Consider the following 24580-nt stretch of genomic DNA (forward strand, 5'->3'; position numbering starts at 1 on the left):
TGGGAGGGGGGATCGGGATGGGGAATAAGTGTAAATCTATGGCTGATTCATATCAATGTATGACAAAACCCACTGAAATGTTGTGAAGTAATTAGCCTCCAACTAATAAAAAAATTAAAAAAAAAAAAAGTGTGAAAGAAAATTCTCCAAGTTGAAACAAAAGGATGCTAAATCTAACATAAATATGTATGAAAGTATAAATATCACTGGTAAAGGTAAATATATAGACAAATAATACTGTAATGCTGGTGCATAAATAACTTTAAACTGTACTATAAAATTCAAAAGAGGAAGGTATTAATAATAACTATAACCACAAAAATTTGTTAAGGGATATATATTATTAGTACAGAAGAGGTAAAATTTGATACCAATAACATAAAGTGTATTCAGGAAGTAAAACTGCAGGGTTTTGTATGTGACTGGAGTTAAAAGTTTAAAGTAGATGGTGAAAAGATCTGAAGTCCAACTGAAAGCTAAGTCTTATCTATCAATAATTTTAAATGTAAATGGATTAAACTCTTCAATCAAAAGACACAGAGCGGCTGAATGGATAAAACCACAAGATACAACAATAAGGTTGCTGCCTATGAGAAACTCACTTTAAGGACACAGATAGGCTGAAAGTGAAGAGGTACAAAAAATATTCCATGCAAATGATAACCAAAAGTGACCAGGAGTGGCTATACTTACATATGTTAACAATAACCACAAGAAACAAAAAAGGTCATTACATAATGGGAGAAGGTCAATTCATCGGAAAACTAGGATAATTATAAATATATAAGCATGCAAATGGTTGGAAAGATGCCGTGGAGGAGGGCATGGCAACCCACTCTAATATTCTTGACTGAAATATCCCATGGACTGAGAAGCCTGGTGCCCTATAGTCCACAGGGTTGCAAAGACTCAAACATGACTGAGCGAATGAGCGTGCATGCACACACATGGGATATAAAATCAACATACAAAAATCATGTGCATTTATATGCACACTAATAACAATCTGAAAAAGAAATTAGAAATCAAAAAACAACAGAGTAAAAATACCTAGAAATAAACCTAACCAAATAGGTGAAGGATTTGTAAACTACAAATTATAAAACACTGATGAAAGAAACTAAAGTAGTCCCAAATAAGTGAAAACTATCCAGTGTCATGGATTGGAAGAGTTTATATTGTTAAAATGCCCATATTACCCCAAACTATCTACAGTTTCAACACAAACCCTATCAAAATTCCATTGAACTTTTTTTACAGGAATAGAAAAAAAAATTCTAAAATTCATATGGAATCACAAATGACCTCAGATAGCTAAAATAATCTTAAGAACAAAGCTGAAGACACCACACGTTCTGATATCAATATAGGTATATTACTAAGCTGTGGTAATTAAATCAATCTTGCACTAACATCAATACAGACACCTAGGCCAATGACACAGAATACTGATCCCAGAAATAAACCCACACATATATGATCAACTAACCTTCAGAAAGGTTATATTCTGGAGGAATATAAAATGAGGAAAGGACTGTCCCTTCAATAAACAGTGCCGGGAAAACTGGATATCCACAAACAAAACAATCAAATTGGACTACTGTTTTGCACCATATATAAAAATCAACTCAAAAAGCATGAAATACTTAAACTTAAGACATGAAACTATTAAACTCCTGGGGGAAAACACAGAGAAAAAGCTTCTTAACTTTGCCTTGGCAATGGTTTCTCAAATATGACACCCAAAGCACAGATAACATAAGTAAAAACAAGAAAATCATCAAACTAAAAACTTAATGAACAGCAAAGAAAACAATCAACAAAGGAATGAGAGAAAATATTTGTAGGCCATATAAAGGATAAAGGGCTAATATCCAAAACATATAGTACACTCCTACAACTCAAAGCAAAAACAAAACAAAACAAAAAATAAATAACATGACTAAAAGATGTACATAGGACCGAACAGACATTTTCCCAAAGAAGACCAACAAATGGTCAACAGGTATATGAAAAGGTTCAACATCACTAATCATCATTTGATTTTCAAATGCAAATGAAAACCACAATGAGATATTACCTCACACCTGTTAGAGTGGCTATTATTTACAAAAGCAAAAGGTAAGTTTTGTTGAGGTTGTAGAGGAAAGAGAACCCTTGTACACTGTTGATAGAAATGTAAATTGGTGCAGTCACTATGGAAAACAGTATGAAAGTTCCTTCAAAGATTAAAAATAGAACTCTCATATGACCCATCAATCCCACCCCTGGGTATATTTCTAAAGGAATTGAAATAAGAATCTCAAAGAGATATTTACACTGCCACAGTCAATGCAGTACTATTCACAGTAGCTAAGCACAGAGGGCACGGCAACTCACTCTAATATTCTTGCTTGGAGAATCCCCATGGACAGAGCAGCCTGGTGGGCTACAGTCCTCAGGGTTGAAAAGAGTTGGACACAACCGAAGTGACTGAACATGTGTGCAAGACACAGAAGCAAGCCATCACTTTGTCGACAAAGGTCTGTATAGTCAAAGCTATGTTTTTTCCAGTAGTCATGTATGGATGTGAGAGTTGGAGAATTTTTGCATTCAAATTGTGGTGCTGGAGAAGACTCTTGAGAGTCCACTGGACTGCAGGGAGATGAAACCAGTCAGTCCTAAAAGAAACCCACCCTGAGTATCCATTGGAAGGACTGACACTGAAGCTGAAGCTCCAATACTTTGGCCACCTGATTTGAAGAGCTGATTCATTAGAAAGGCCCCTGATGCTGGGAAAGATTGAGGGCAGGAGCAGAAGGGGGCGACAGAGGATGAGATGGTTGGATGGCATCACTGACTGAACGGACACGAATTTTAGCAAACTCCAAGAGATGGTTAAGGACAGGGAAGCCTCGGGTGCTGCAGTCCATGGGGTCACAGAGAGTTGGACGTGACTTAGTGACTGAACAACAATAACAAAAGCCCACAAATGAATGACTAGAAAACAAAATATGATATGTACACACAATAAAATAATTTTCACCTGAGAAAAGAAGGCAACCATGCCATTTGTAGCAACATGATTGAACCTGGAGGACATTAAATTAAGTAAAATAAGCCAGACACAGAAAGACAAATACTTTACATAGTCATACTTTGTGACTTACATGAGGAATCTAAAATAGTCAATTTCAGAGAAGCAGAGAGTGGAATGGTCATTTCAGAGAGTAGATTGACTGGGGAAAGGATGTAAAAGGAGGGTATTCGTGAAAGTGTGGTGGTACAAAGATTCAGTTATATAAGGTGAACACATCCCAGAGGTCTACTAACAGCACAGTACCTACAACACTGTATTGTATACTTGACATTTTGCTTAGAAGGTATATCTTATTTTTAGTATTCTCATTATGTGCCTGTGTGAGTCACTCAGTTGTGTCTGACTCTTTGTGAGCCCCAGACTGTAGCCCACCAACATCCTCTGTCCATGGAATTCTCCAGGCAAGAATACTAGAGTGGTCTGCCATTCCCTTCTCCAAGGGTTTTTCCCAATCCAGGGATCAAACCCAGGTCTCTTGCATTGCAGGTGGATTCTTCATTGTTTGAGCCACCAGAGAATACTCACACAAAAAATAATGTGAGCTTCTCTGGCTATAGTATCTCAGTTTTGTTTTAATCTGAATTTTTCTAATTTTGGATGAATTTAACATTTCTCATACGTTTTAGGGCTCTCTTTATACTGTTTTTAGTGAAATGTCTCTCAGGTCTTCCCCCCGCCCCTTTTTAACTGTAGCTTTTGATAGCACTATAACTTTTTAACCAAGTAACTATAAAATTATCACACGCATTTGTGTGATACAGATATTTTTGTTATTCTTTCAATTAAAAATAATGTTAGAAAAAGTGTCATCATATTACACTTAGAGAAGTCCATATTTATTTTGAAGAACTTTTTAAGAACATGTGAGATTTGTGGTTGCAAAACTCCATCAATTTCTTCCAATATAAGTTCAATTATAACAAAAAGAGCCAAACCACAAACCAAAAAAAGTGGATTATAAGATATTGACATATTGAGTATTTTCTTAAAAACTTTTGCCACAATAATAATGTTCAATATATTTATAAAAAATATTGTGTAACTAATTATTAGGTGGAAACGGAAGAAAACAGTAGGTAAAGAAAAAGGGTGGCACAGTACAAATAATAAACTCTAGTGTTGCTGCTGCTGCTAAATCGCTTCAGTTGTGTCCGACTCTGTGCGACCCCAAGGACGGCAGCCCACCAGGCTCCCCTGTCCCTGGGATTCTCCAGGCAAGAACACTGCAGTGGGTTGCCATTTCCTTCTCCAATGCATGAAAGTGAAAAGGGAAAGTGAAGTCGCTCAGTCGTGTCCAACTCTTCGAGACCCTATGGACTGTAGCCCACCAGGCTCCTCCGTCCATGGGATTTTCCAGGCAAGAGTACTGGAGTGGGTTGCCATTGCCTTCCCCAATATTTGTGGCAGACAATACTCTGAAAGCTATGTTTGTTTACTCAGTGAAGTTGGAAACAGCGGCAAGTAAGACTATCTCTGAAAATGGAAGAGTACTCAGATTTTGAACTTGGTGAGACTTGAGTGCTCATGGGCAAATCAGTTCTTGGATGGATTTCCACTTCCTCATCTTCAAATTGGCAGTAACAATACTTTTCCTAGCCTCCTCCAGGGTTGTGTGGAAAAGTCAAGGGATATGAAAATCTCTTGCTGTACGAAAGTAAAAAATGAATCGTTATCAGCAACACAAAAATGAGTCAAAATTCACACAAATCTTATAATGTTAGTTTTAGATGTTTTAAGAATAGTAATGTCCAACATTAGTGGAATAGTTTCTATGTGCAAGTACTGTTCTAAAGACTTTTTGCACATTATTTTACTTAATCCTTTCAGATAGATGGTACAATTATCCTTATTTTACGGTTGCATGCTAAGTCGCTTCAGTTGTGTCTGACTCTTTACAACCCTATGAACTGTAGCCCACCAGGCTCCTCTGTCCATGGTGTTCTCCAGGCAAGAATACTGGACTGGGTTGCCATGCCCTTTTTCAGGGGATCTTCCCAACCCAGGGGTTTTATAGGTTAGCAAAGTCAGAAAGATTAAGGAACTTGCCCAAAGTCATAAAATTGGTAATAGAGCAATAATTTGAATTCAGGTCAGCTGGAGTGTAGAGACCAAGCTCTCACACATATTCAGTTCAGTCACTCAGTTGTGTCTGACTCTGTGACCCCATGAACCGCAACACGTCAGGCCTCCCTGTCCATCACCAAATCCTGGAGTCCACCCAAACCCATGCCCACTGAGTCAGTGATGCCATCCAACCATCTCATCCTCTGTCATCCCCTTCTCCTCCTTCCCTCAAACTTTCCCAGCATCAGGGTCTTTTCAAATGAGTCAGCTTTCACATCAGGTGGCCAAAGGATTGGAGTTTCAGCTTCTACATCAGTCCTTCCAATGAACACCCAAGACTGATCTCCTTTAGGATGGACTGGTTGGATCTCCTTGCAGTCCAAGGGATTCTCAAGAGTCTTCTCCAACATGACAGTTCAAAACCATCAATTCTTCGGTGCTCAGCTTTCTTTATAGTCCAACTCTCACATCCATACATGACTACTGGAAAAACAATAGCTTTGACTAGATGGACCTTTGTTGGCAAAGTAATGTCTCTGCTTTTTAATATGCTGTCTAGGTTGGTCATAACATTCCTTCCAAGGAGTAAGCGTCTTTTAATTTCATGGCTGCAATCACCATCTGCAGTGATTTTGGAGCCCAGAAAAATAAAGTCAGCCACTGTTTCCCCATCTATTTCCCATGAAGTGATGGGACCGGATGCCATGATCTTAGTTTTCTGAAAGTTGAGCTTTAAGCCAACTTTTTCACTCTCCTCTTTCACTTTCATCAAGAGGCTGTTTAGTTCTTCTTCACTTTCTGCCATAAGGGTGGTGTTATCTGCATATCTGAGGTTACTGATATTTCTCCCAGCAATCTTGATTCCAGCTTGTCATTCTTCCAGCCCAGCGTTTCTCATGATGTACTCTGCATCTTACATATATGGCCTCTTCTTAATCAATATAGCACACTGCCTTTCTGTCTTTCTAATTTCTTAATCAACTACATATTTAGAAACTGTCTATCTAGTTTCTTAATCAACTATATATATATAACACACTGCCTTTTTGCTCATCTGTTTGCCTATCTAGTTCTGCAGATCAGACCAATGTTTTTGTCCTCTGAGGATGTTTTTGCCAGAACATCTATTATAGTCTTATTTATTATAATATCTTTTCATATTTTTGGGGGGTCTTAAGTCTTTTTATTACTTTTACCCTCAAAATGCAGTAAACATTTCATATTTTACAACAACAAAAAAATGATGACTGCATAAATGAGCAAAAACAGTGCATCTGATTTTGGAACACATTACATGCTTCCTCCACACCCCAAAAAGATCAGCTTGTAATCTTTTATTTTGTGGATGATCCTAAAAGCTCTGGACACAGTTCAGTGTCTAGGGTATCATTACACTTCCCAACATACACATACAGTAACATGATGCTGAGAGGCCATATTCTAGAAATATTGAAGCTCTCTTGAGGAGCCAGTAGAGTGGATTTGAACCTTCAGGGTGACACCTAAACTCATGTCAAAGGAATCATAAGTTTTCTGCAACTCAATTCATAACAATATTTCCCTAATTGGGTTCCTGCTGCTGCTAAGTCACTTCAGTCGTGTCCGACTCTGTGAGACCCCACAGACGGCAGCCCACCAGGCTCCCCCGTCCCTGGGATTCTCCAGGCAAGAAGACTGGAGTGGGTTGCCACTTTCTTTTCCAATGCATGAAAGTGAAGAGGGAAAGTGAAGTTGCTCAGTTGTGTCCGACTCTTAGCGACCCCATGGACCGCAGCCTACCAGGCTCATCTGTCCATGGGATTTTGCAGGCAAGAGTACTGGAGTGGGGTGCCTCTGCCTTCTCCAATTGGGTTCCTAGATGAATATAAATATTAAAATAATCAATCGAAATGAGGAGCTGAAAATGCTTCAAAAGGTATGTCAAGGTAAAGTGCTACTCTTATTATTATGTATTTGTAAATTAGTGACTAAGAAACATTTTCGGTAGGGTATTTGTGACCATGCAGTTTCGTCTGAGAGTCCTGCTGCAAGTGGAATTCTTCCTCTATAGCTCAGCCATATGAAAATCACTTGCTGGTCATCTTCTTCCAAAAATAGGAACATTTGTTGTACCACAGGCTAATCTAACCTTAAACCTAAGCACTTCCTAAAAATGAAAAGTTGATTTATCTCACTGGCTATCCAGATAGAAATGCTGTGTGATTAAGATGAACTCAACTGTTGAGATGACTGCAATTACTTAGTAGTGGGTAGTAAACAGATCTTGTTTATGAATAAGTCACTGGAAAGACTGATTCTGAAGCTGAAGCTCGAATACATTGGCTACCTGATGTGAACAGCCAACTCATTGGAAAAGACCCTGATGCTGGGAAAGACTGAAGGTGAGAGGAGAAGGGGGCCACAGAGGATGAGATAGTGGGATGGCATTACCAACTCAATGGACATGAGTTTAAGCAAACTAGGAGATAGTAAAGGACAGGGAAGCCTGGTGCACTGCAGTTCATGGAGTCACAGTTGGACACAATTTAGTGACTGAACAACAACAACAAGGATAAGGAATAAACAAAAGCAATGGGAAACATTTTAAAAAATCAAATATCTTTTTTTTGTTGTTGTTTTTTTCCATTTATTTTTATTAGTTGGAGGCTAATTACAACATTGTAGTGGGTTTTGTCATACATTGACATGAATCAGCCATGGATTTACATGTATTCTCCATCTTGATCCCCCCTCCCACCTCCCTCTCTACCTGCTCCCTCTGGGTCTTCCCAGTGCACCAGGCCCGAGCACTTGTCTCATGCATCCAACCTGGGCTGGTGATCTGTTTCACTATAGATAATATACATGTTTCAATGCTGTTCTCTAGAAACATCCCACCCTCGCCTTCTCCCACAGAGTCCAAAAGTCTGTTCTGTACATCTGTGTCTCTTTTTCTGTTTTGCATATAGGGTTATCATTACCATCCTTCTAAATCCCATATATATATGTGTTAGTAGGCTGTAATGTTCTTTATCTTTCTGGCTTACTTCACTCTGTATAATGGGCTCCAGTTTCATCCATCTCATTAGAACTGATTCAAATGAATTCTTTTTAATGGCTGATATAATCTATCCAGATGCATGGGCTTCCCTGGTGGCTCAGACGGTAAAGAATCTGCCTGCAATGCGAGAGACCGAGGTTTGATCCCTGGGTTGGGAAGATCCCCTGGAGAAGGGAACGGCTACCCACACCCGTATTCTGGCTTGGAGAATCCCATGGACAGAGGAGCCTGGCGGGCTACAGTCCATGGGGTTGCAAAGAGTGGGACATGACTGAGTGATTTTCACTCACTCACTCACATCCAGACACATAATCTGGTTCAGACACTGATGTTTACGTGAATGACCAGGATCACAGATATGTGTGTCTGCACTGAACTATTCTCCCTGCAATCCTCTGCTGCTGGAACAGCCTGGGACCCAGTCAGCTGGAGAGCACGATACATCCACCATTCACAGGGAGCCAAGTGGCAAACACTGAATTACTGCCTGACATTCGCCTGGCCTACAGTGTCACCAATATGATGGACGATGTAATATTTAAAATATTTTAGGGACCTTCAATTAAGATTCTGCTGCAACAATAAGTCACAGAGTAGTAACCTGAGCTGTGCTCATATCCATCACGTTGTCTCTGTCTCTGCCTCTTGCCTGGGGGATATTCCTGGCCCTCCATCCCCATAGCCAAGTCCCAGGATCCGCCAGGAGAGGAAGAGTCTGACAGGATTGAAAGGGACATCTCAGGCTTGCAGTATCATCTTTCTCTCTGCACTTACATTCCTGCTATGATGCTGAGTGTCAAACCTGCCGGCAGAACTGAGACAAGACGCCCATCCCGGCCACTCCATTGAATTTGAGAAATAACAACGTGCTCCCTGGAAAGTGTAGAGTCTGGAGTCAGCTTGACTGTGTATCGCCAGCAAGTTTTCTCACCAGGAACGTGGTGCACGTGTGTGCAGGCGTGTGCTGGGGTGAGAGCCCAAGGCTTTCCAGAAGGCATCTGGAACTTGCCGCCTTTGTCAGAGTGAGAGGCCTTAGACGGACAGTGGTCGGATCTGTTTGTCTAAATTTCTGGTCAGACACAGTCTTGTCCCAGGAATGTGCAAGATGGCTTTAAAGATTTTCTGGAAAGGAGCTTAAACTATCTTTTTCAAGAGAAAACATAGAAATTCGGAAGAAAAGCCTGAGGGGAGAGGTTGAGAGGTCCTCAAAGAGAAGGGAGGACTATCTTAGAAGCAAGTTATTGTGAAAGATCTGAAGGACGTGAAACCTGCTCAACTGAGAAACTGTTGAAGGACAGAAACAACCTCTTGGCCCCGTGAAGTGAACCACCCCTGAGGAGGGGAGGAGGAGGGAAAAAGAGAGGAGCTGACACACGGCCACTTGAAGGTGTCTGAGACAGATGCATTAACCTCCACCTAGGGAGCTGGGCTGGGTTCTGTTTCGTGCAGTGAAGACAGTCTAGCCTGGAAATCCAGCAAAATCAACATTACTGTACAATGCCATCCATCCATTCACTCTGGAAATGACTTTGGAATCAGACTAATTCACTCCTCCCCCCAACAGAGAAAAACCTGGATCTCCTGGTTGAAAATGGTGGAAAATCCTTCAGGTACAGCTGGCCTTTACTTAGATGGCCAGCAATAATTATGCAGGCAGTTGGTACTAAGACACATTCATGGAAACAGTACAACCAAGATTGGTCCGTTTAAATACATACAGTCTTTAATTTCAGCTTCCCTGGTAGCTCAGCTGGTAAAGAATCTGCCTGTAAGGCAGGAGACCCAGGTTCAATTCCTGGGTCAGAAAGATCTGCTGGAAAAGGGACAGGCTACCCTCTCCAGTATTCTTGGGCTTCCCTGGTGTCTCAGCTGGTAAAGAACCTACCTGCGATTTAGGAGACCTGGGTTCAATTGATCCCCTGGAGAAGGGAATGGCTAATTCCAAGGAGAGGGACTAAAGTGGCTTTAAAACTATAACCAGAGTGGGTTCTATCTTATCTTCACATAAAAGAGTTATTCCATGCTAGAAAAATGATGAAAGCGATTCTACTCACCTCTCTTCCCTGAGGAATCCCAAGAATTTGGAAGCATTGTGGAATGAAGACATGCCATAGTGTCACAAAGCATTTTAAAAAGAGGTCATTATAATACTTCTGTATTTTGGCATCTAGTTCAGTGATATTTATAAGTTTTGATTATCTCTGTTCAATAAAATCAACTGTATTTTTGTAGCTTAGAAAATAAGTAATACTTACATTTTAATTGTGTTTGGATACATTGTACTTTAACAAGCATATAGTGGTTGCAGGGAGTATTTAACATTATTTACACGTAAAAGACAGACGAGTTATTATTTTCCTTATTAGTGTAGGAAGATTAAATATAATTTTTGTGAAATGTAAATTAGATGTACCTGTTTAGGTGAAATTGGATAACCAATCAGAATTTTTTTTTAATTCAAAAAGGTCTAATACTCTGATGATAATGCCTTTTAACAAAAGACAAAGACAACACATACATACATTTTTATCATATAATCATTTTCATTGTAACACAGCAGTAGTACTAGCCTAGAAAAGCTCCTCCTGGGAATTCATTTCAAATTATTGAAGCAGCTGTTTCTTCAGTTTAAAATAAAATATCCATAACAAGTTCACACATGACAGATGCAAGGTAAAAACTAGATTCCATAGTGTGAGCTAAAAGCAGATGTTTTGAATGATCATATTTATAAGCAGATACAATACATCTTAGTTATCTATAGCAGGGCTTCATGAATATTCTTTTCTGAGAATTTGCTTAAAATGTACTTCTATAGTTTCTTATATTTTTGAGGACTAGGCTTCATTAAATACGAATATTCTATAAATTCTTCTGTGTCTGTTCTTTTTCCTTCTTGCTCGTTTCACATACTTTCTCAAGAATAAAAGGATTGCTAGGGCACTGAAATGTATTACATTTATTTAATTTTATACATTTTCTCTACCTAATTCAAAGTAAAAAACTCCTGTTTTTTCAAAAAAATGAACTCATGGCTATTGGAAAGAATGACACTTTTAAATCTCAGAATAAGCAGCTTGCCTGATGAAATACCATTTTATATCTCTACTGAATGTCAATACATAATTAGAACCAGAACTTTTGAAAACTATTAAAAATGCAGGGTTAGTGAAAATTGAAAGAAAAGCTTGATGGTAAAAGTGAAACATTAGAGTTACCAATGATGCAGTTATGAATGTCTTCTGTGTGAGTTTGTTATTGTTTATCACTGCTTCTCCTTGTGCACATCGACTAACTTACATTTCTAAACTAAAGCCATCAGGATACAGGGAGAAAAGCTAGTGAGTGATCTGGCACCATTAGATGGGGGTCATGTCCCAGCTTTGCTTCTTGCTAGTTGTACACCTCTGGCAGATCTCATAAGCTCTTCTGTGTTCCCCACAGAAAGACAGTTGTCAGGTATAGATACTAAATTATAGACATACACAATTCCTTTGTAACATATAGGAGTTATATTTCCAGGAAAAGCACACATTCTCAGTTTACTATAGATAAATGGCCAGGTGTGTATCAAAGGCTATGGACAGGCCACATCTTCAGTGCCATTCCGACTACCGCAAAGCATTATGCACGGCTTTATGTGACAGTTAAAACAAGTCATCACCTCTGCATGATGCTCTTCATTCTGCTGTAAGACTTCAATGCAGAGCTCCGCTAGATGAAGAACCTCTTCCAGCTTCCTCGCGGGAGTCGCCTGGTTCATGGTCTCTATATTAAAAACAAATCATAACCATGTTACCTTGAAAATAAAAGCCAAACAGATTCTAAAAGATGTAATGATGAGACCAGGTTGTTGAAACAGAATGAGAAAGAATATTTTTGAGAAATAAGAGAGACAAGAAATACAAATGAATACATTCTTTAAAACAAAACAAAACAAATCAGTTCACCAGATTGCAGAAAATACTTCACCCACAAAGCAATCACAGGAAACAGCAAGTGCTTTGCCATTTAACATATTAGACCTAACAGGTGCACCAGAACATTAGATGCTCAACTTCTGCAACAAACAAGTTATAATTCTCCTCAAGGTCAGAGATACAAAGAAAAGCAGATACCACAGTCTTTTCCTTCTCTTGGTATTGTATTATCGATACAATACCATTCTCACCAGATGAGTCATTCCTGGCATTAGCGAAACGCAGGCTTTTTTTGTTGTTGTTGCTATTTAAGTTTCCAGCCTGAAATGTCTAAGGTTCATGTTGATCTTAAACTGAAGAAGTACAAAGTCACCTAAAACAACTCTGACAGGCTGCAATTAACTGATTTCCTCCCTTCCAACTGGGGAAGGGTGGGGAGCCGTTCTTTAAAGCTGAAGGTTCTTTTCATATTACAGCAAACTAATATGAAAAGGCCAGGCAGCAAAGAGATTAAGTGCAGCTACCTGGAATTCAGCAACAGAGAAGGCAAAGCAGTTGATTTCAGAGAGAAAATGAACTGGCAAAAATTAGAGGTGACCTGTGTAATGAGATTGTATCAAAATAGAGCTTTCAACAAGGATATTAAAGATAAACGTTGTCTTAGATTTCTGGACTCTCTCTTTGCCCATACATAGAGATTGTAGGGAAGAAAAAGAAAATATTCAGATAAAGAGCTTTTTCTGTGGAACCTAAGGAGTCTTTTTTTTGCGGGGGGCGGAATAGATCTAGTCCCTCAGCATCTCCCTATAACGCCAGCCTTAAATGTGGAGGAGACTTTCATTTGCTCTTAATTTGTCCCCAACTGACATACAATGATGCAGTGAAACATAGCTTGTGGTTGGTGCTTGTTCATTAAACATTTATTACACACTCACTATAGGTTACAGTGTGATGTATGTGGGGGCTCCCATCCTCCAACTCTGGTACACATCCTCCTAAATTCCCCTGCAGGGTGAAAGCCCCTGGCCCTCTTGACAGGGATCAAAGAGTAGGTTGATTCTTCAGGAAAACAGTGAGCCAAATACCACAGAGTGGAGTGTGCCTACAAGGATCTCCGCTGTGGGGAGTGGGAGGAAATATAAGACATGTCCCTGCTTTTAAACAGCTCAGACTCCAAAAATCACTCCTGCTAGGATCCTCAGGCATCCATTATCCAATCTTCCCTCTCTTTCATGATCACCTCAACGTCCTCACGTAAGGGTGACGTCAAGGAGGCTCCTGACTTTGCACAGCAGTCTGCCTACTTGGGAACAGTTCCAGCTGTGACGGTGAGGAAGCGTAAGGATTTTGGGAACCGTGTAAAGCCAACAGAGGTGATGAAGGGGATGTGAGGAGAGACAGCTGAGAGCAGGTGCATGTGGGGGAATCAGTGGGAAGATAATCAGAAACGGAGGCAAGTCCTAAAGGAGAAACCAGTGACCTTGGTAAGAGAAAGAAGTGTTTCTAGAAATGACAGAGATGTGGTGCATTTCAGAGGAAGGTGAGGATGCAGGTGGCTACAAATGTTACCATTTATTGAGAGCCAAGGATGTGTCAGGTCCAGCACCACACACTTCTCATGTGTCATCATGCTAATTTTCCTAACAACTTTAAGCCATTTGGCTATTTATTCATATAAGTCACAGATGAGGAAATGAGCATGGAGAGATGACATGAAACAGCTAGTACATAGTAAAGGTGGGGCCTCACAGCATGAGCTCTTACCAACTCTGCCCTGCACGTGCCCGGATGGAGCAGAAATGTGCTGAGGAATGATCGCTGAGGAGCCTGAGATTGGATCATCGCAGGCTTTAAGTAAGAAAATAAGCAGACTTAGTAACTATATCCTACGGGCCTTCCCAGGTGGTGCAGTGGTAAAGAATCTACCTGCAATGCAGGAGACATGGGTTCGATCCCTGGGTCAGGAAGATCCCTGGAGGAGCAACTGCAACGCACCCCAATATTCATGCCTGGGAAATCCCATGGACAGAGGAGCCCGGTGGGCTACAGCCCATGGGGTCACAAAAGAGTCAGACATGACTGACCACACACACACACACACACACACACACATCACACAACTATATGCTATAGGTAACTTTGAGCAAATGTTCCTTTGCTGGGTTTTACAATAAGTTAATTTTGGGAAAATGAATTTGTGACTGTGCAGAACAAGGAAGGACTGGTGGGGGCCAGGTCTATCATATGGAGAATGACTGGAAGATGGTAATGGGAACAGAAAAGAAAGAGGAAGGTGGAGGGACACTTTGAGGAGAGGATTTGCCAGCATTTGTGACTGGAAATTGCAAGCCAGAGAGGACAATGACCCTGAGGTCTGCAAACTGCATGGCTCAGAGAATGAAGATACACAGTTGATGAAACTACCAAACAGGTCTTTTTGGTTCACCCCACATATATTGGGAGTAATTACCATGTACATATAAAGTAAGCAAATTATTCTAAACTGAAAGGAAAGTTGTGCATTGTATTAAAATTTGCATCCACAAGGAATTAGGCCATCTGGATGCTTCAAGCAGAAAACTAGTCATCATTCAAGTCATAACTTTAATGTTACCTTAATTGTGGGGCATCCTCAAAGTTTTGATGCTGAGTGACTTCTCTCTCAGGCTCACGAGCCTGTTACTAGACTGGGCTCAGCTCAGTGAGAAACCAGGTCTCAAGATCTTGTGCTGTCACTGTCTTGAAGAGACTTTGGACCATGATGGGTACTTAATGAATGTTCACGAGAATGCGGTAGCATAATTTTGGGGAATGTGCATGTTAAAAACAGAATCAATACCCAAATTATTTCATTTCACTTTGTGTGGGATTGCCAATAGCTTTTAGTCATTCACACACCAGAGGCGGACGAGACAGGAAGTCTACCGATAAAATGCAGCTGTGGCCTGAGGACACGGCTCAAAAATCAACGAAAGCTGTGTTCTTAAATTAGAGATTTTTGGGGGAAGAGTTTTCAAAATAATTTTTGATTCTCAAGAGCATATCACTTATATTCCTTAATTTTTCCATCTTTAGACTGAGGGTGTTGCATGAAATTGAGGATTCCTAACCTTAGGTTTGAGGGAATCCTTGAACCCCTTGAAATTATATGCTAATTTTTGTGTATAGAGGCATTTTTTCGGGAGTGAAGAGTCACGACTCTCAGCTTCTCAAAGTAGTCCATGTGCCACACAAATGATAAGAATCACTGAACCATATACTTTCTAAGATTGCTTCCATCTAAGAGAGTCTACGCTTCCTATAAATTTTGGGCTTTACCTACATTGGGTTATATTATTTCAACTTCATGAGGAAATGGAAAGGCAACAAAATGTAACTGTTTTGATCACAGAAGGGGAATTTATTTCTCCTACATACTTTAGAATATTATTTACTGAACCCCTAAAACCACTCTGCCAGTTAGGGAATCAGGACCCCCATATCCAGATTAGGGAAAAGAGTCTTAGAGAGGTTAAAACATTAGTAATACAATAACTTGAATTCTTTTCCACTCAATTCTCTGAATAGGATTAACATACACATATACACACTCAACTAAATATTTATATAAAAATAAATACAGTTTATTCAATATAAATAAGCTATATTTATTCAATATAAATAAACTTCTAAATAAACTCAGAAGTTTATTTAATATAAACTCATCCACCTTTATTTAATAGAAACTTCTGAAATAGCTGAAAGTTTGAGCTTATAAAGTTACCATATCTTTAGCCACAAGTAGGCAATAATGGAAAAGAACCAAGGAAGCTACCTGAAAACTTATTACGTGTGAATATGTTTACATGTGAATATGTCAAAACTAGCTTTTACATTTGACATTCTCTTAAGGAAGAACTCAGAGTACCTTGTGTTCCACTGAAACTTAAAAACAGTCTGAAACATTTTCTTCTAGATTAAATTTACTGAGAGTCTCAAAACTTCGTACTTGAACATAATGGCCACTCTAACACTTTAAATAAGTAGAATTTTTATCAAGCACACTATGTATGCCATCTCTGGCTGCCACTCATTTGACTACTGCCAAGAAGTTTAATGCATTTTGTAGTCAGAAGTCTATTAGATAACAAGGTTATCAATAGTGCCATTAAAATTCTGAATGCTGTGAATATTTGAGAAATCACCCTTAAAATGTCCACTTCCCTCTTTTTGTAACATTTCTACAGCATTACAGGTGCCTCAATATTCTTCAAGCCTCAACATCAAGTTGCTGATAGTTGTAATGCATTTCAAACAGTGATATTTAAAAAAAAAAGATACCTAAAGTCGCAAGATTTCTTGATGAATTTCAAAGTATTGCTCTTGGCTAAGAAAGTTTTTCATTCTGGAAAACTTTTACTTTTCTATGATAACACTTCTTGGCTCCTCAAAGCAATTCCTTTTAATTATGTGTTGTTGTTTAGTTACTGAGTCGTGTCTGACTCTATTGCAACCCCATGGACGGTAGCCCACCAGGCTACCATTTCCGTCTCCAGGGGATCTTCCGGAGCCAGGGACTGAACCTGTGTCTCCTGCATTGGCAGGCAGATTCTTTACTCCTGAGTCACCAAGGAAGCCCTTTAATTATGTACCTCTGTACATTTAAGAAGGGCTTTCCAGGTGGCTCACTGGTAAAGCAGCTGCTGCCAATGCAGGAGACACGGGTTCTATCCCTGGCTCAGGAAGACCCCCTGGAGCAGGAAATGGCAGCCCACTCCAATATTTTTGCCTGGAAAATCGGATGCACAAGGAGCCTGGTGGGTTACAGTCCAAAGGGTTGCAAGAGTCAGACACAATTGAGCATGTCATTTAAAAAGACAGCCTGACCACTGTGCATTAGTACGCTTTAACTCTGCTCCCCTGCTTCGAATAGGGTGCACACTCTCAGCATCCTCTCCTTGGCTGCCGCCCTCCCTGCCACTGCCTGCCAAAGTTCCTTGTGGATACACAAGGATGCTCACAGTGAAGTCTGTGAGAGGACATAGGGAGAAGACTAGTCTAAAGATAATTTAGTCCATTTTTCTCCATATAAGATATACAGAGATTTGAAATGTATTTGACCTTAACTTTTAACAGACTGACTATATCTGTACTTGCAGCTAAAGAAGAAATAGAACTCAGAATGGTGTTGAATTGAGGGCTATGATGATAATCCCATCACAGTACGGCCATGTCTTTCTCCTAGGTGTCTAGATCATGACAACTAGCTGGAGTGCACCAACAATAGTTCCTATATATGTGCCAAGATTTCTTGCTGATTCTTCACCATCCCCAGATTTTGTGGCCCTGAATTTGATTCAACAAACAAGCATGTAAGATATTGTATTAATAACTGAGGGGATAGAATGATGAATAGAACTTCTGCCTTCAATGAATTTATGTATCTTTCCCCCTAATCAGCTTATTAAGTAGAGGACAGAGCTGCATCCCATCCCTTTTTGGTTAATAAGAGGAAGTTCTACGAAAAAAGCTCTGACAGAGAGTGAATTAAATGTACTCACTATGCAGAAAGAAATAGGAAAGAAATAGCATCAAAGATATATCAAAAAGAAAGGTTTTAATTGCTTGTGTATAATACATGGAGTTCTTCAGAATCAAGTTATCTTCTTGGTGGGTGTGTGTTTGAGTTCAGAAACTCTAGATCAGAGAAAGTTAGCCACAGGCTGACACTGAAGTCGCCCATCTTTCCCCTCCCCCCATCTGAAGAAAAAGCACTCACTCCCTCCCTCTAAAGGAAAAAAATCAGATGAATGAGGAGAAAGCCCTGACATTCAGGGGGTAACTGAGGAGAGAAGCTTGTACACCTGAAGAAGAGATGCTGGGGAGAACTGCAGGTCCTGGGGAGAAAAGGAAAAGTAAAGAAATAAAAAAAGAAAGAGGAAAGAGGGGGAGGAAGTGGAGAAATGACCATCATCTAGAGAAAGGCATTAAAGGAAGGTGTACAGCTTGTTCCAAATAAGGAGATGGGCGACGTGGAAGCATCTACATGGGACACTGTGGAGACCGAGACAGGGAGCCTGTGCCTTGTAAGGTTCAACTAAACAAGGAGGCTGGCCCAAGGATACAACAACTGAGTTCTACCTGAAACCCCAAAGGTCATTCAGTAGCAAGGACTGTCGGCACCCTCTCTGTGGGCTGCTGATCAGGAAGACTTATCTACCCACAGACCCCGCTGAGAAATGGTGGAAGGGATCCCTCTATTTCCTTGTGACCCTCGTCCACCAAAGTATTGGGCTGGCCGAAAAGTTCATATGGGTTTCCATAACATTTTACGGCCATAACATCTTGGCCATCTATTGGCCAACCCAATAAGATTGTGACTGCTCCTGTCACCTTCCTCACCCTCTTATAAAAATACTGGGCAGTATCATACTACGGACATATGCTGCACACTGCTATGTACACATACATGCTTTATACCAATCAGATCAGAAATTGCTCCATCTGAACTACCACCTCTATGTTAAATGCCTTTTTCCATTCACCCACCCTTTAGGCCAGCCCAGCTGGCTCAGAAATTTCTACTGGCTCCCCAGCCTGTCTTAATTTGAATCTTAATTCTTGTCTGGGGTCAATGTTCTCCTTGTTCATGTGATTCAAGTGAAGAACACAATTGGAAAATGTAAATTTTATTGAGATTTTCTGACCTACCCTCTAGCTTCAGGCATAGCAACCTGGTAAGAGATACAGAGTCTAGTACAGCTAGGTCCTTGGGGGGTCCTACCCCTGGTCAGACCTCAATACTCATGGGCCTTTATATCGCAAGAGGGAAGGAGGGCAGGAGATCAAATATTTTCCCATTAAACAAAACAACCACTCCTCCTCCCACCTGTCTGCCACTTTGGAGCTTATGACTAGAAGAGATAACTTTGGGGGAAATGCTCTCAACTTAGTCCCCTAGAGGGAAGAGAATACAACCTGCTGGCTAAAAAGACCATCCTAGAATCTAGGGGAGAGGTGTAGCCCAAATCTGAACCCCACATCCCCAACCTGATCTATATCTGCTTAAGATATGACTCCCCAAACTTGGCACTACTAACTGTTGCAAAAGGATGGCTTATCACTGACTCTCTCTTGAACTGTCTTACTGAACCTATTATGGTTCTATGAGTTCCAGATGGGCTTCCCTGGTGGCTCAGTAGTAAAGAACCTGCCTGCCAATATAGGAGATATGGGTTCAGTCCCTGGAAGATCCCCTGGAGGAGGAAATGGCTACACTCCAGTATTCTTGCCTGGAGAATTCCAAGGACAGAGGGGCCTGGTGGGCTACCATCCATGGGGGTCACAACAAGTCAGACAAGGCCTAGCTACTGAGCATGTACGCACACACCCTGAGTGCTAGACATAATACATAGCTCTAATCAATGAATTGAGTGTCTTCAGTATAGGTCCGTGATTCACAACTTCATCATGCACCAGAATCACCCGGAGGGCTTGTTGAAACACAGACTGATGACATCAGCCCCAGAGGTTTAGATTCAGTAGCTCTCGTGTGGGGGTCAAACAATTCACAGGTCCCAGGAAGTGCTGGTCTGGGGAATGCACTTTGACAATTATTAGTGTTTATGAAAAACAAAGATGACTTGTTGAAACTTCAAATTATTTCTTCCTTTACCTGCAGTCAAGCTACATGGTTACATAAATTTCATTTTAGAAAAAAAGTGACTTTATTCTGTAGAATCAGAACACACTATCCCTTTCTGTAATGTTATTCCAGATAGGATGAGGTATATTTTTGGACAATCCTTAGGTGAATGAAAATAATCTGGAATGCCTCCCTATAGCCATTTACAATACATGAAAATACCAGTGCCACAGATGTTTGAAAACAATAGGTCTGTAGCTTCCTAATTCCAAGACTCCCTTTGGGGCCAACTTGTTTAATGACCCGTCATTTAAAGCAACAGTTGCAGTTAATACCTCCTTGGAATTAACCATGCTAATGATATAGTGCTTTCAAATAATTGTCCTGTGGTCACAGATATATTAAATACTTTACCTGGATTGTCTTTCGCATCAATAAATCCATTTTTAAGGAAATGGTTGGCTATAGAGCACAGGAGAATTGACACTGGACTACAGACAACGGCAGCCAAATTGGATCCAATTGAGCAACCTCCATAAGCCACAGCCAGTGATCTATGAGTGACAGGCCAGAAAAAGCCCGATATATTTGGATGTAAATGTCAGTGACACGCGGTGCAAGTTTCTTGAGGAGGAATATGGAGGTACTGTCTCCTCTGAAGATCTTTTTTAAAAAAATTTTATCTTGTTTATTATTTATTTACTTGGCTGCTCTGGGTCTTAGCTGTGGCATACCAGGTCTTTGATCTTGTTTGCAGCATGCAGGATCTTTAGCTGTGACATGTGAACTCTGAGTTGCTGCCTGTGGGATTTAATTCCCAGACCAGGGATCAAACCCTGGTCCCCTGCACTGGAAGAGTGGAGTCTTAGTCACTGAATTGCCAGGAAAGTCCCTTCTCCTGAGATATTAAAGTGAGGAACGACTGTGATGGAATTACAGAGACAGGACTATTGAGATCCATACACAACCAGTTGAGTATTATTTGGTTTAACACTTGTCACAGGCTTCTAAAACTTGACTTTTAAGAGTGGAGAAACAGGGGAGTTGCCTGGTGGCCTACTGGTTTTGGGGTTTCACTGCTGTGGCCCCAATTCCATCCCTGGGCCAGGAACTGAGATGCCACAGCTGCAAAGTGGACAAAAAGGAAAAAAAAAAAGGCATGGAGAAACATACCCTGATTTGAGTTTTATTCAAGTTTAACTTAGTCCTTTTAGCTATTGAGACTCTGGCTTTCTTCAAATCTGTGAAACCAGAAGATCAAAGATCTCACCTGAAATGGAAATCTGCAGTGTTGCTGACTGCAGAGCCTATGAAGGCTTGAAAGAGAAGAAAACTTTCTTGTGTGCATATTTACTTTGGCCTGGTTAGCTCTTGCTAGAAATATGTGGCAAGATTCTAATGACAGCAGAATTTTTTTCCATTGGCAGTTCTGACAGCTAATAACTGTACAATAGGTGCTTTTCTAAAGACAAGTCTTCAGCCAAGAAATCTATCTGTATCTTACACGCACACACGTATCAATATATTCAGCAGCTGAAACTGAGAAATGGTCCCTTCCCTGGTTTTGCTCTTCACACACACACATACATGTGTATGTATATACATATGTGTATGTGTATACACATACACACACACACCACGGACTTCCCTTCCCTGATGGCTGACCAGGTAAAGAATCCACCTGCAATGCAGGAAACAAAGGAGATGTGGATTTGATCCCTGGGTTGGGAAGATCCCCTGGAGGAGGAAAATGTCAACCCACTCCAGTATTCTTGCCTGGAAAAATCCCATGGACAGAGGAGCCATGCAGGCTACAGTCTAAAGGGTCACAAAGAGCTGTATATGACTGAGCAAGTAAGCACACACATATATATACCATATTTATTTCTCCTCAATATAACTCAGATTCAGAAATTGAAAACCATCAGAATAATCTCAATTATAGTAACTGACACACCAAAACTAAATTATCATATAATTAAGGCCTATAGCATCTTAAATTTCATGCCTAGTCCTTCCAGTCTTCTGATTGAAAGTGAAAGTGAAAGTGTTAAGTCACTCAGTTGTGTCAGACTCTGAGATCCCATGGACTGTATCCCACCAGGCTCCTCTGTCCATGGAATTCTCCAGGCCAGAATATTGGAGTGGGTAGCCTTTCCTTCTTCAGGGGCTCTTTCCAACCCAGGGATCAAACCTGGGTCTCCTGCATTGAAGGCAGATTCTTTACCATCTGCATTACCAGGGAAGGCCCAAGAATAAAGGTAATCCGAAGACATTTACCTAAAACAAACAGCTTTTCCATGGTCATTCATTACATTCCTACATACAGGGAGTAACTTCATACCTCCATACTCATCCTTCTCCTGGCCCTATACTCTTCTTTCCATTTTCTAGGAGAAAGTCTGCCTGTGAACAATGTGGGTTAGGTAAGCAGGATCCAGTGAGGCAATGGGGGTGAAGATGGTTTGTTCAGCAATGAGCAATGGTCAAGGAGAAAGGCATCACAGAGGCTTGCCAGCTGGAAGACAAACTGAAGGAGAAGAAATGAGAAGTCTTCTAGACACAGCAACCACAATTGAAGATTTGTAGCCCTGGATGCTAAGAAATTAGTCAAAAGCTCTTTAAGATATTTTTTGATGTTCACCATTTTTTAAAAGGTCTTTATTGAATGTGTTGTAATATTGCTGTGCTTAATGTTTTGGGTTTCTGGCCACAAGCCATGTGAAATCTTAACTCCTTAATCAGGGATTGAACCTGCACACCCTACTTTGGAAGGCGAAGTCTTAACCATTGGACCACCAAGGAAGTCCCTAGTCAAAAGATTTTGATGTCTGTATGTATGTCTTTGTTTCCTTTGACACATAATCAAGATCTGTTAAGGCAGCCAGCCCATGCATTAGTGGTGATAATGTATTTGAAACCATGATTTGGAAAAAGTCTCCTAGCTGGGCAAGTATACAGACCAACTGAAGACTGCAGGGTTGGACCTGCTGACCGGAGTACGTCTACGATTGCTTGTAACCTCCTGGGTCTGTCTGCCACCATGAATGTGTGTGTGTACACTGATGCCTCTGGGATATTTTATAGGTTTCCCTTTTGAAAATAAAATCCAGCAATACAAATCCAGCAATACAAATTCAAACTGAGTGCTTGAAGCTATATGGCCACTTTGCTATGGGCTACAAGATATCTCCCTAATTTCCCAAACTAGTTATCTGTCTAAGGCTTTGAGCACTTACACATTCTGTTGAGAAATAAAGAGGTGAAATCTGTCAGTTTGCATTACTCTGGTTTTGTCCAAGTGAAAAGACTTTGTAATACACCTAAACTACTCGGATTAACAAGGTGCTACAGGAGCCACACTGCTGCCTGTCACTTGGTTTGCCTGTTGACATGTGTTAGTAAATAAATAAGAAGGTCATCAATCAGTTGGTTTCAAAACCTGGATTTAGAGAATGACAAATTCGACAGAATTGCTCAGGAAAGCTAGTTATTTCAAGGCTGAATTTACCTGTGAGCCACAATCTATACAAAAATAAAAATAAAACACAAAAAAATACATGAGACACTGTCAAGTGAGCTGAATAAACTGACACCCTTTCTGAGACCTTTTAGGTAACAGGTGTTGAACACTTGTAATGAGATTTCCATGCATCTTCAGAGGAAGGAGACAAGATTCTAGCAAGAGCTGTTCAGAGTGTTACGGAGCATGGCCAAGGGAATAGTTCTCAGGGAGGAACGCCCTGAAGGAGACATTACATAAACGTTTTGTTTTATCAGCAGGTGCTTCTGTTCTAAGAATTTTTACAAAAGGCAAATATTCACCCAAGAGAGAAGCTTTAGGAAGGCTGTCACTTTTCCAGATTCTGAGGAATCTGGGGTATATTTAAGTAAGTACTCCCAATGCCTTATCTTGGGTATTTACCTCATATTATTTTACAAATCTTCCTTTGAAATGTCAAGAGTCAATATGGTTCATGGAGCGCTCAAAGTAGCATTTCAGAGTGTGTGAAGAATTTTTTTTCCAAGCATAAATGGTTGGTTAACAATTCTGCATAGAAAAATGAAGTTACTAAATTGGAAGTTTGGAAAACTGAGGAAGTGAAAAGATAAAAATGTTGCTTGATGATAGTTAACAATAAAAAGAAATGAAGCATTGACAGTAGTAGATGTTTTTTGTAATACTCTGATGTCTTCAATCTGTCTGGAGATCATGTTTTTTCCTTAGAGACAGATTCAGTTTCTCTTAAACCATTTAGCTGCTGCTGCTGTTGTCTTTTTAACATTCCTAGAACAGCCTATCCTTCCAAAGTGATTTGTGGTCCCACTGTATTCTGGATGAAGCACATCAGTCTCCCATTTATACACGCCTCTGTCTCTACATTCCTGTTCTGAGTATCTGGTTGATCATGGGCTTTGGGGATTGTTTTATAAATCGTCTCAGTATGTGGCAAGGCAAGTCTCTACACTGTTTTGCTTTTTCCTTAAGTTAATACAGTTTTCCTGTACTCTTTATTCTTTTATTTAAATTTTGGAGTAACTTTTATCAGTTTTTCCTAAGATCCTGAAATTCTGATGGACGTTGTAGTGAAATTATAGATTAACTTGGGGGGCTGCTAAGTCACTTCAGTCGTGTCCGACTCTGTGCGACCCCATAGACAGCAGCCCACCAGGCTCCCCCGTCCCTGGGATTCTCCAGGCAAGAACACTGGAGTGGGTTGCCATTTCCTTCTCCAATGCATGAAAGTGAAAAATGAAAATGAAGTCGCTCAGTCGTGTCCGACTCTTAGAGACCCCATGGACTGCAGCCTACCAGGCTCCTCCGTCCATGGGATTTTCCAGGCAAGAGTACT

At 40.4% G+C, this 24580-nt stretch overlaps 1 protein-coding gene across 23 annotated transcripts in view; it reads right to left on the minus strand.

The window, feature by feature from the left end:
• The window catches only part of CADPS2 (calcium dependent secretion activator 2), a 590044-nt gene that overhangs the window by 92304 nt on the left and 473160 nt on the right, over window positions 1-24580 (minus strand). For 14 of the 23 annotated variants that reach the window (XM_043463588.1, XM_043463592.1, XM_043463582.1 and 11 more), the window contains 2 exons: window positions 11848-11951; window positions 10238-10246 (listed from right to left, as the gene is read on the minus strand). In XM_043463588.1, coding sequence (XP_043319523.1) covers window positions 10238-10246; window positions 11848-11951 — 113 coding nt within the window. The remainder of the gene's footprint in view (window positions 1-10237; window positions 10247-11847; window positions 11952-24580) is intronic. The other 9 variants (XM_043463600.1, XM_043463598.1, XM_043463596.1 and 6 more) reach the window with 1 other exon arrangement.

This window comes from Cervus canadensis, chromosome 3, assembly GCF_019320065.1.
Source record: "Cervus canadensis isolate Bull #8, Minnesota chromosome 3, ASM1932006v1, whole genome shotgun sequence".
Lineage (NCBI taxonomy): Eukaryota > Metazoa > Chordata > Mammalia > Artiodactyla > Cervidae > Cervus > Cervus canadensis.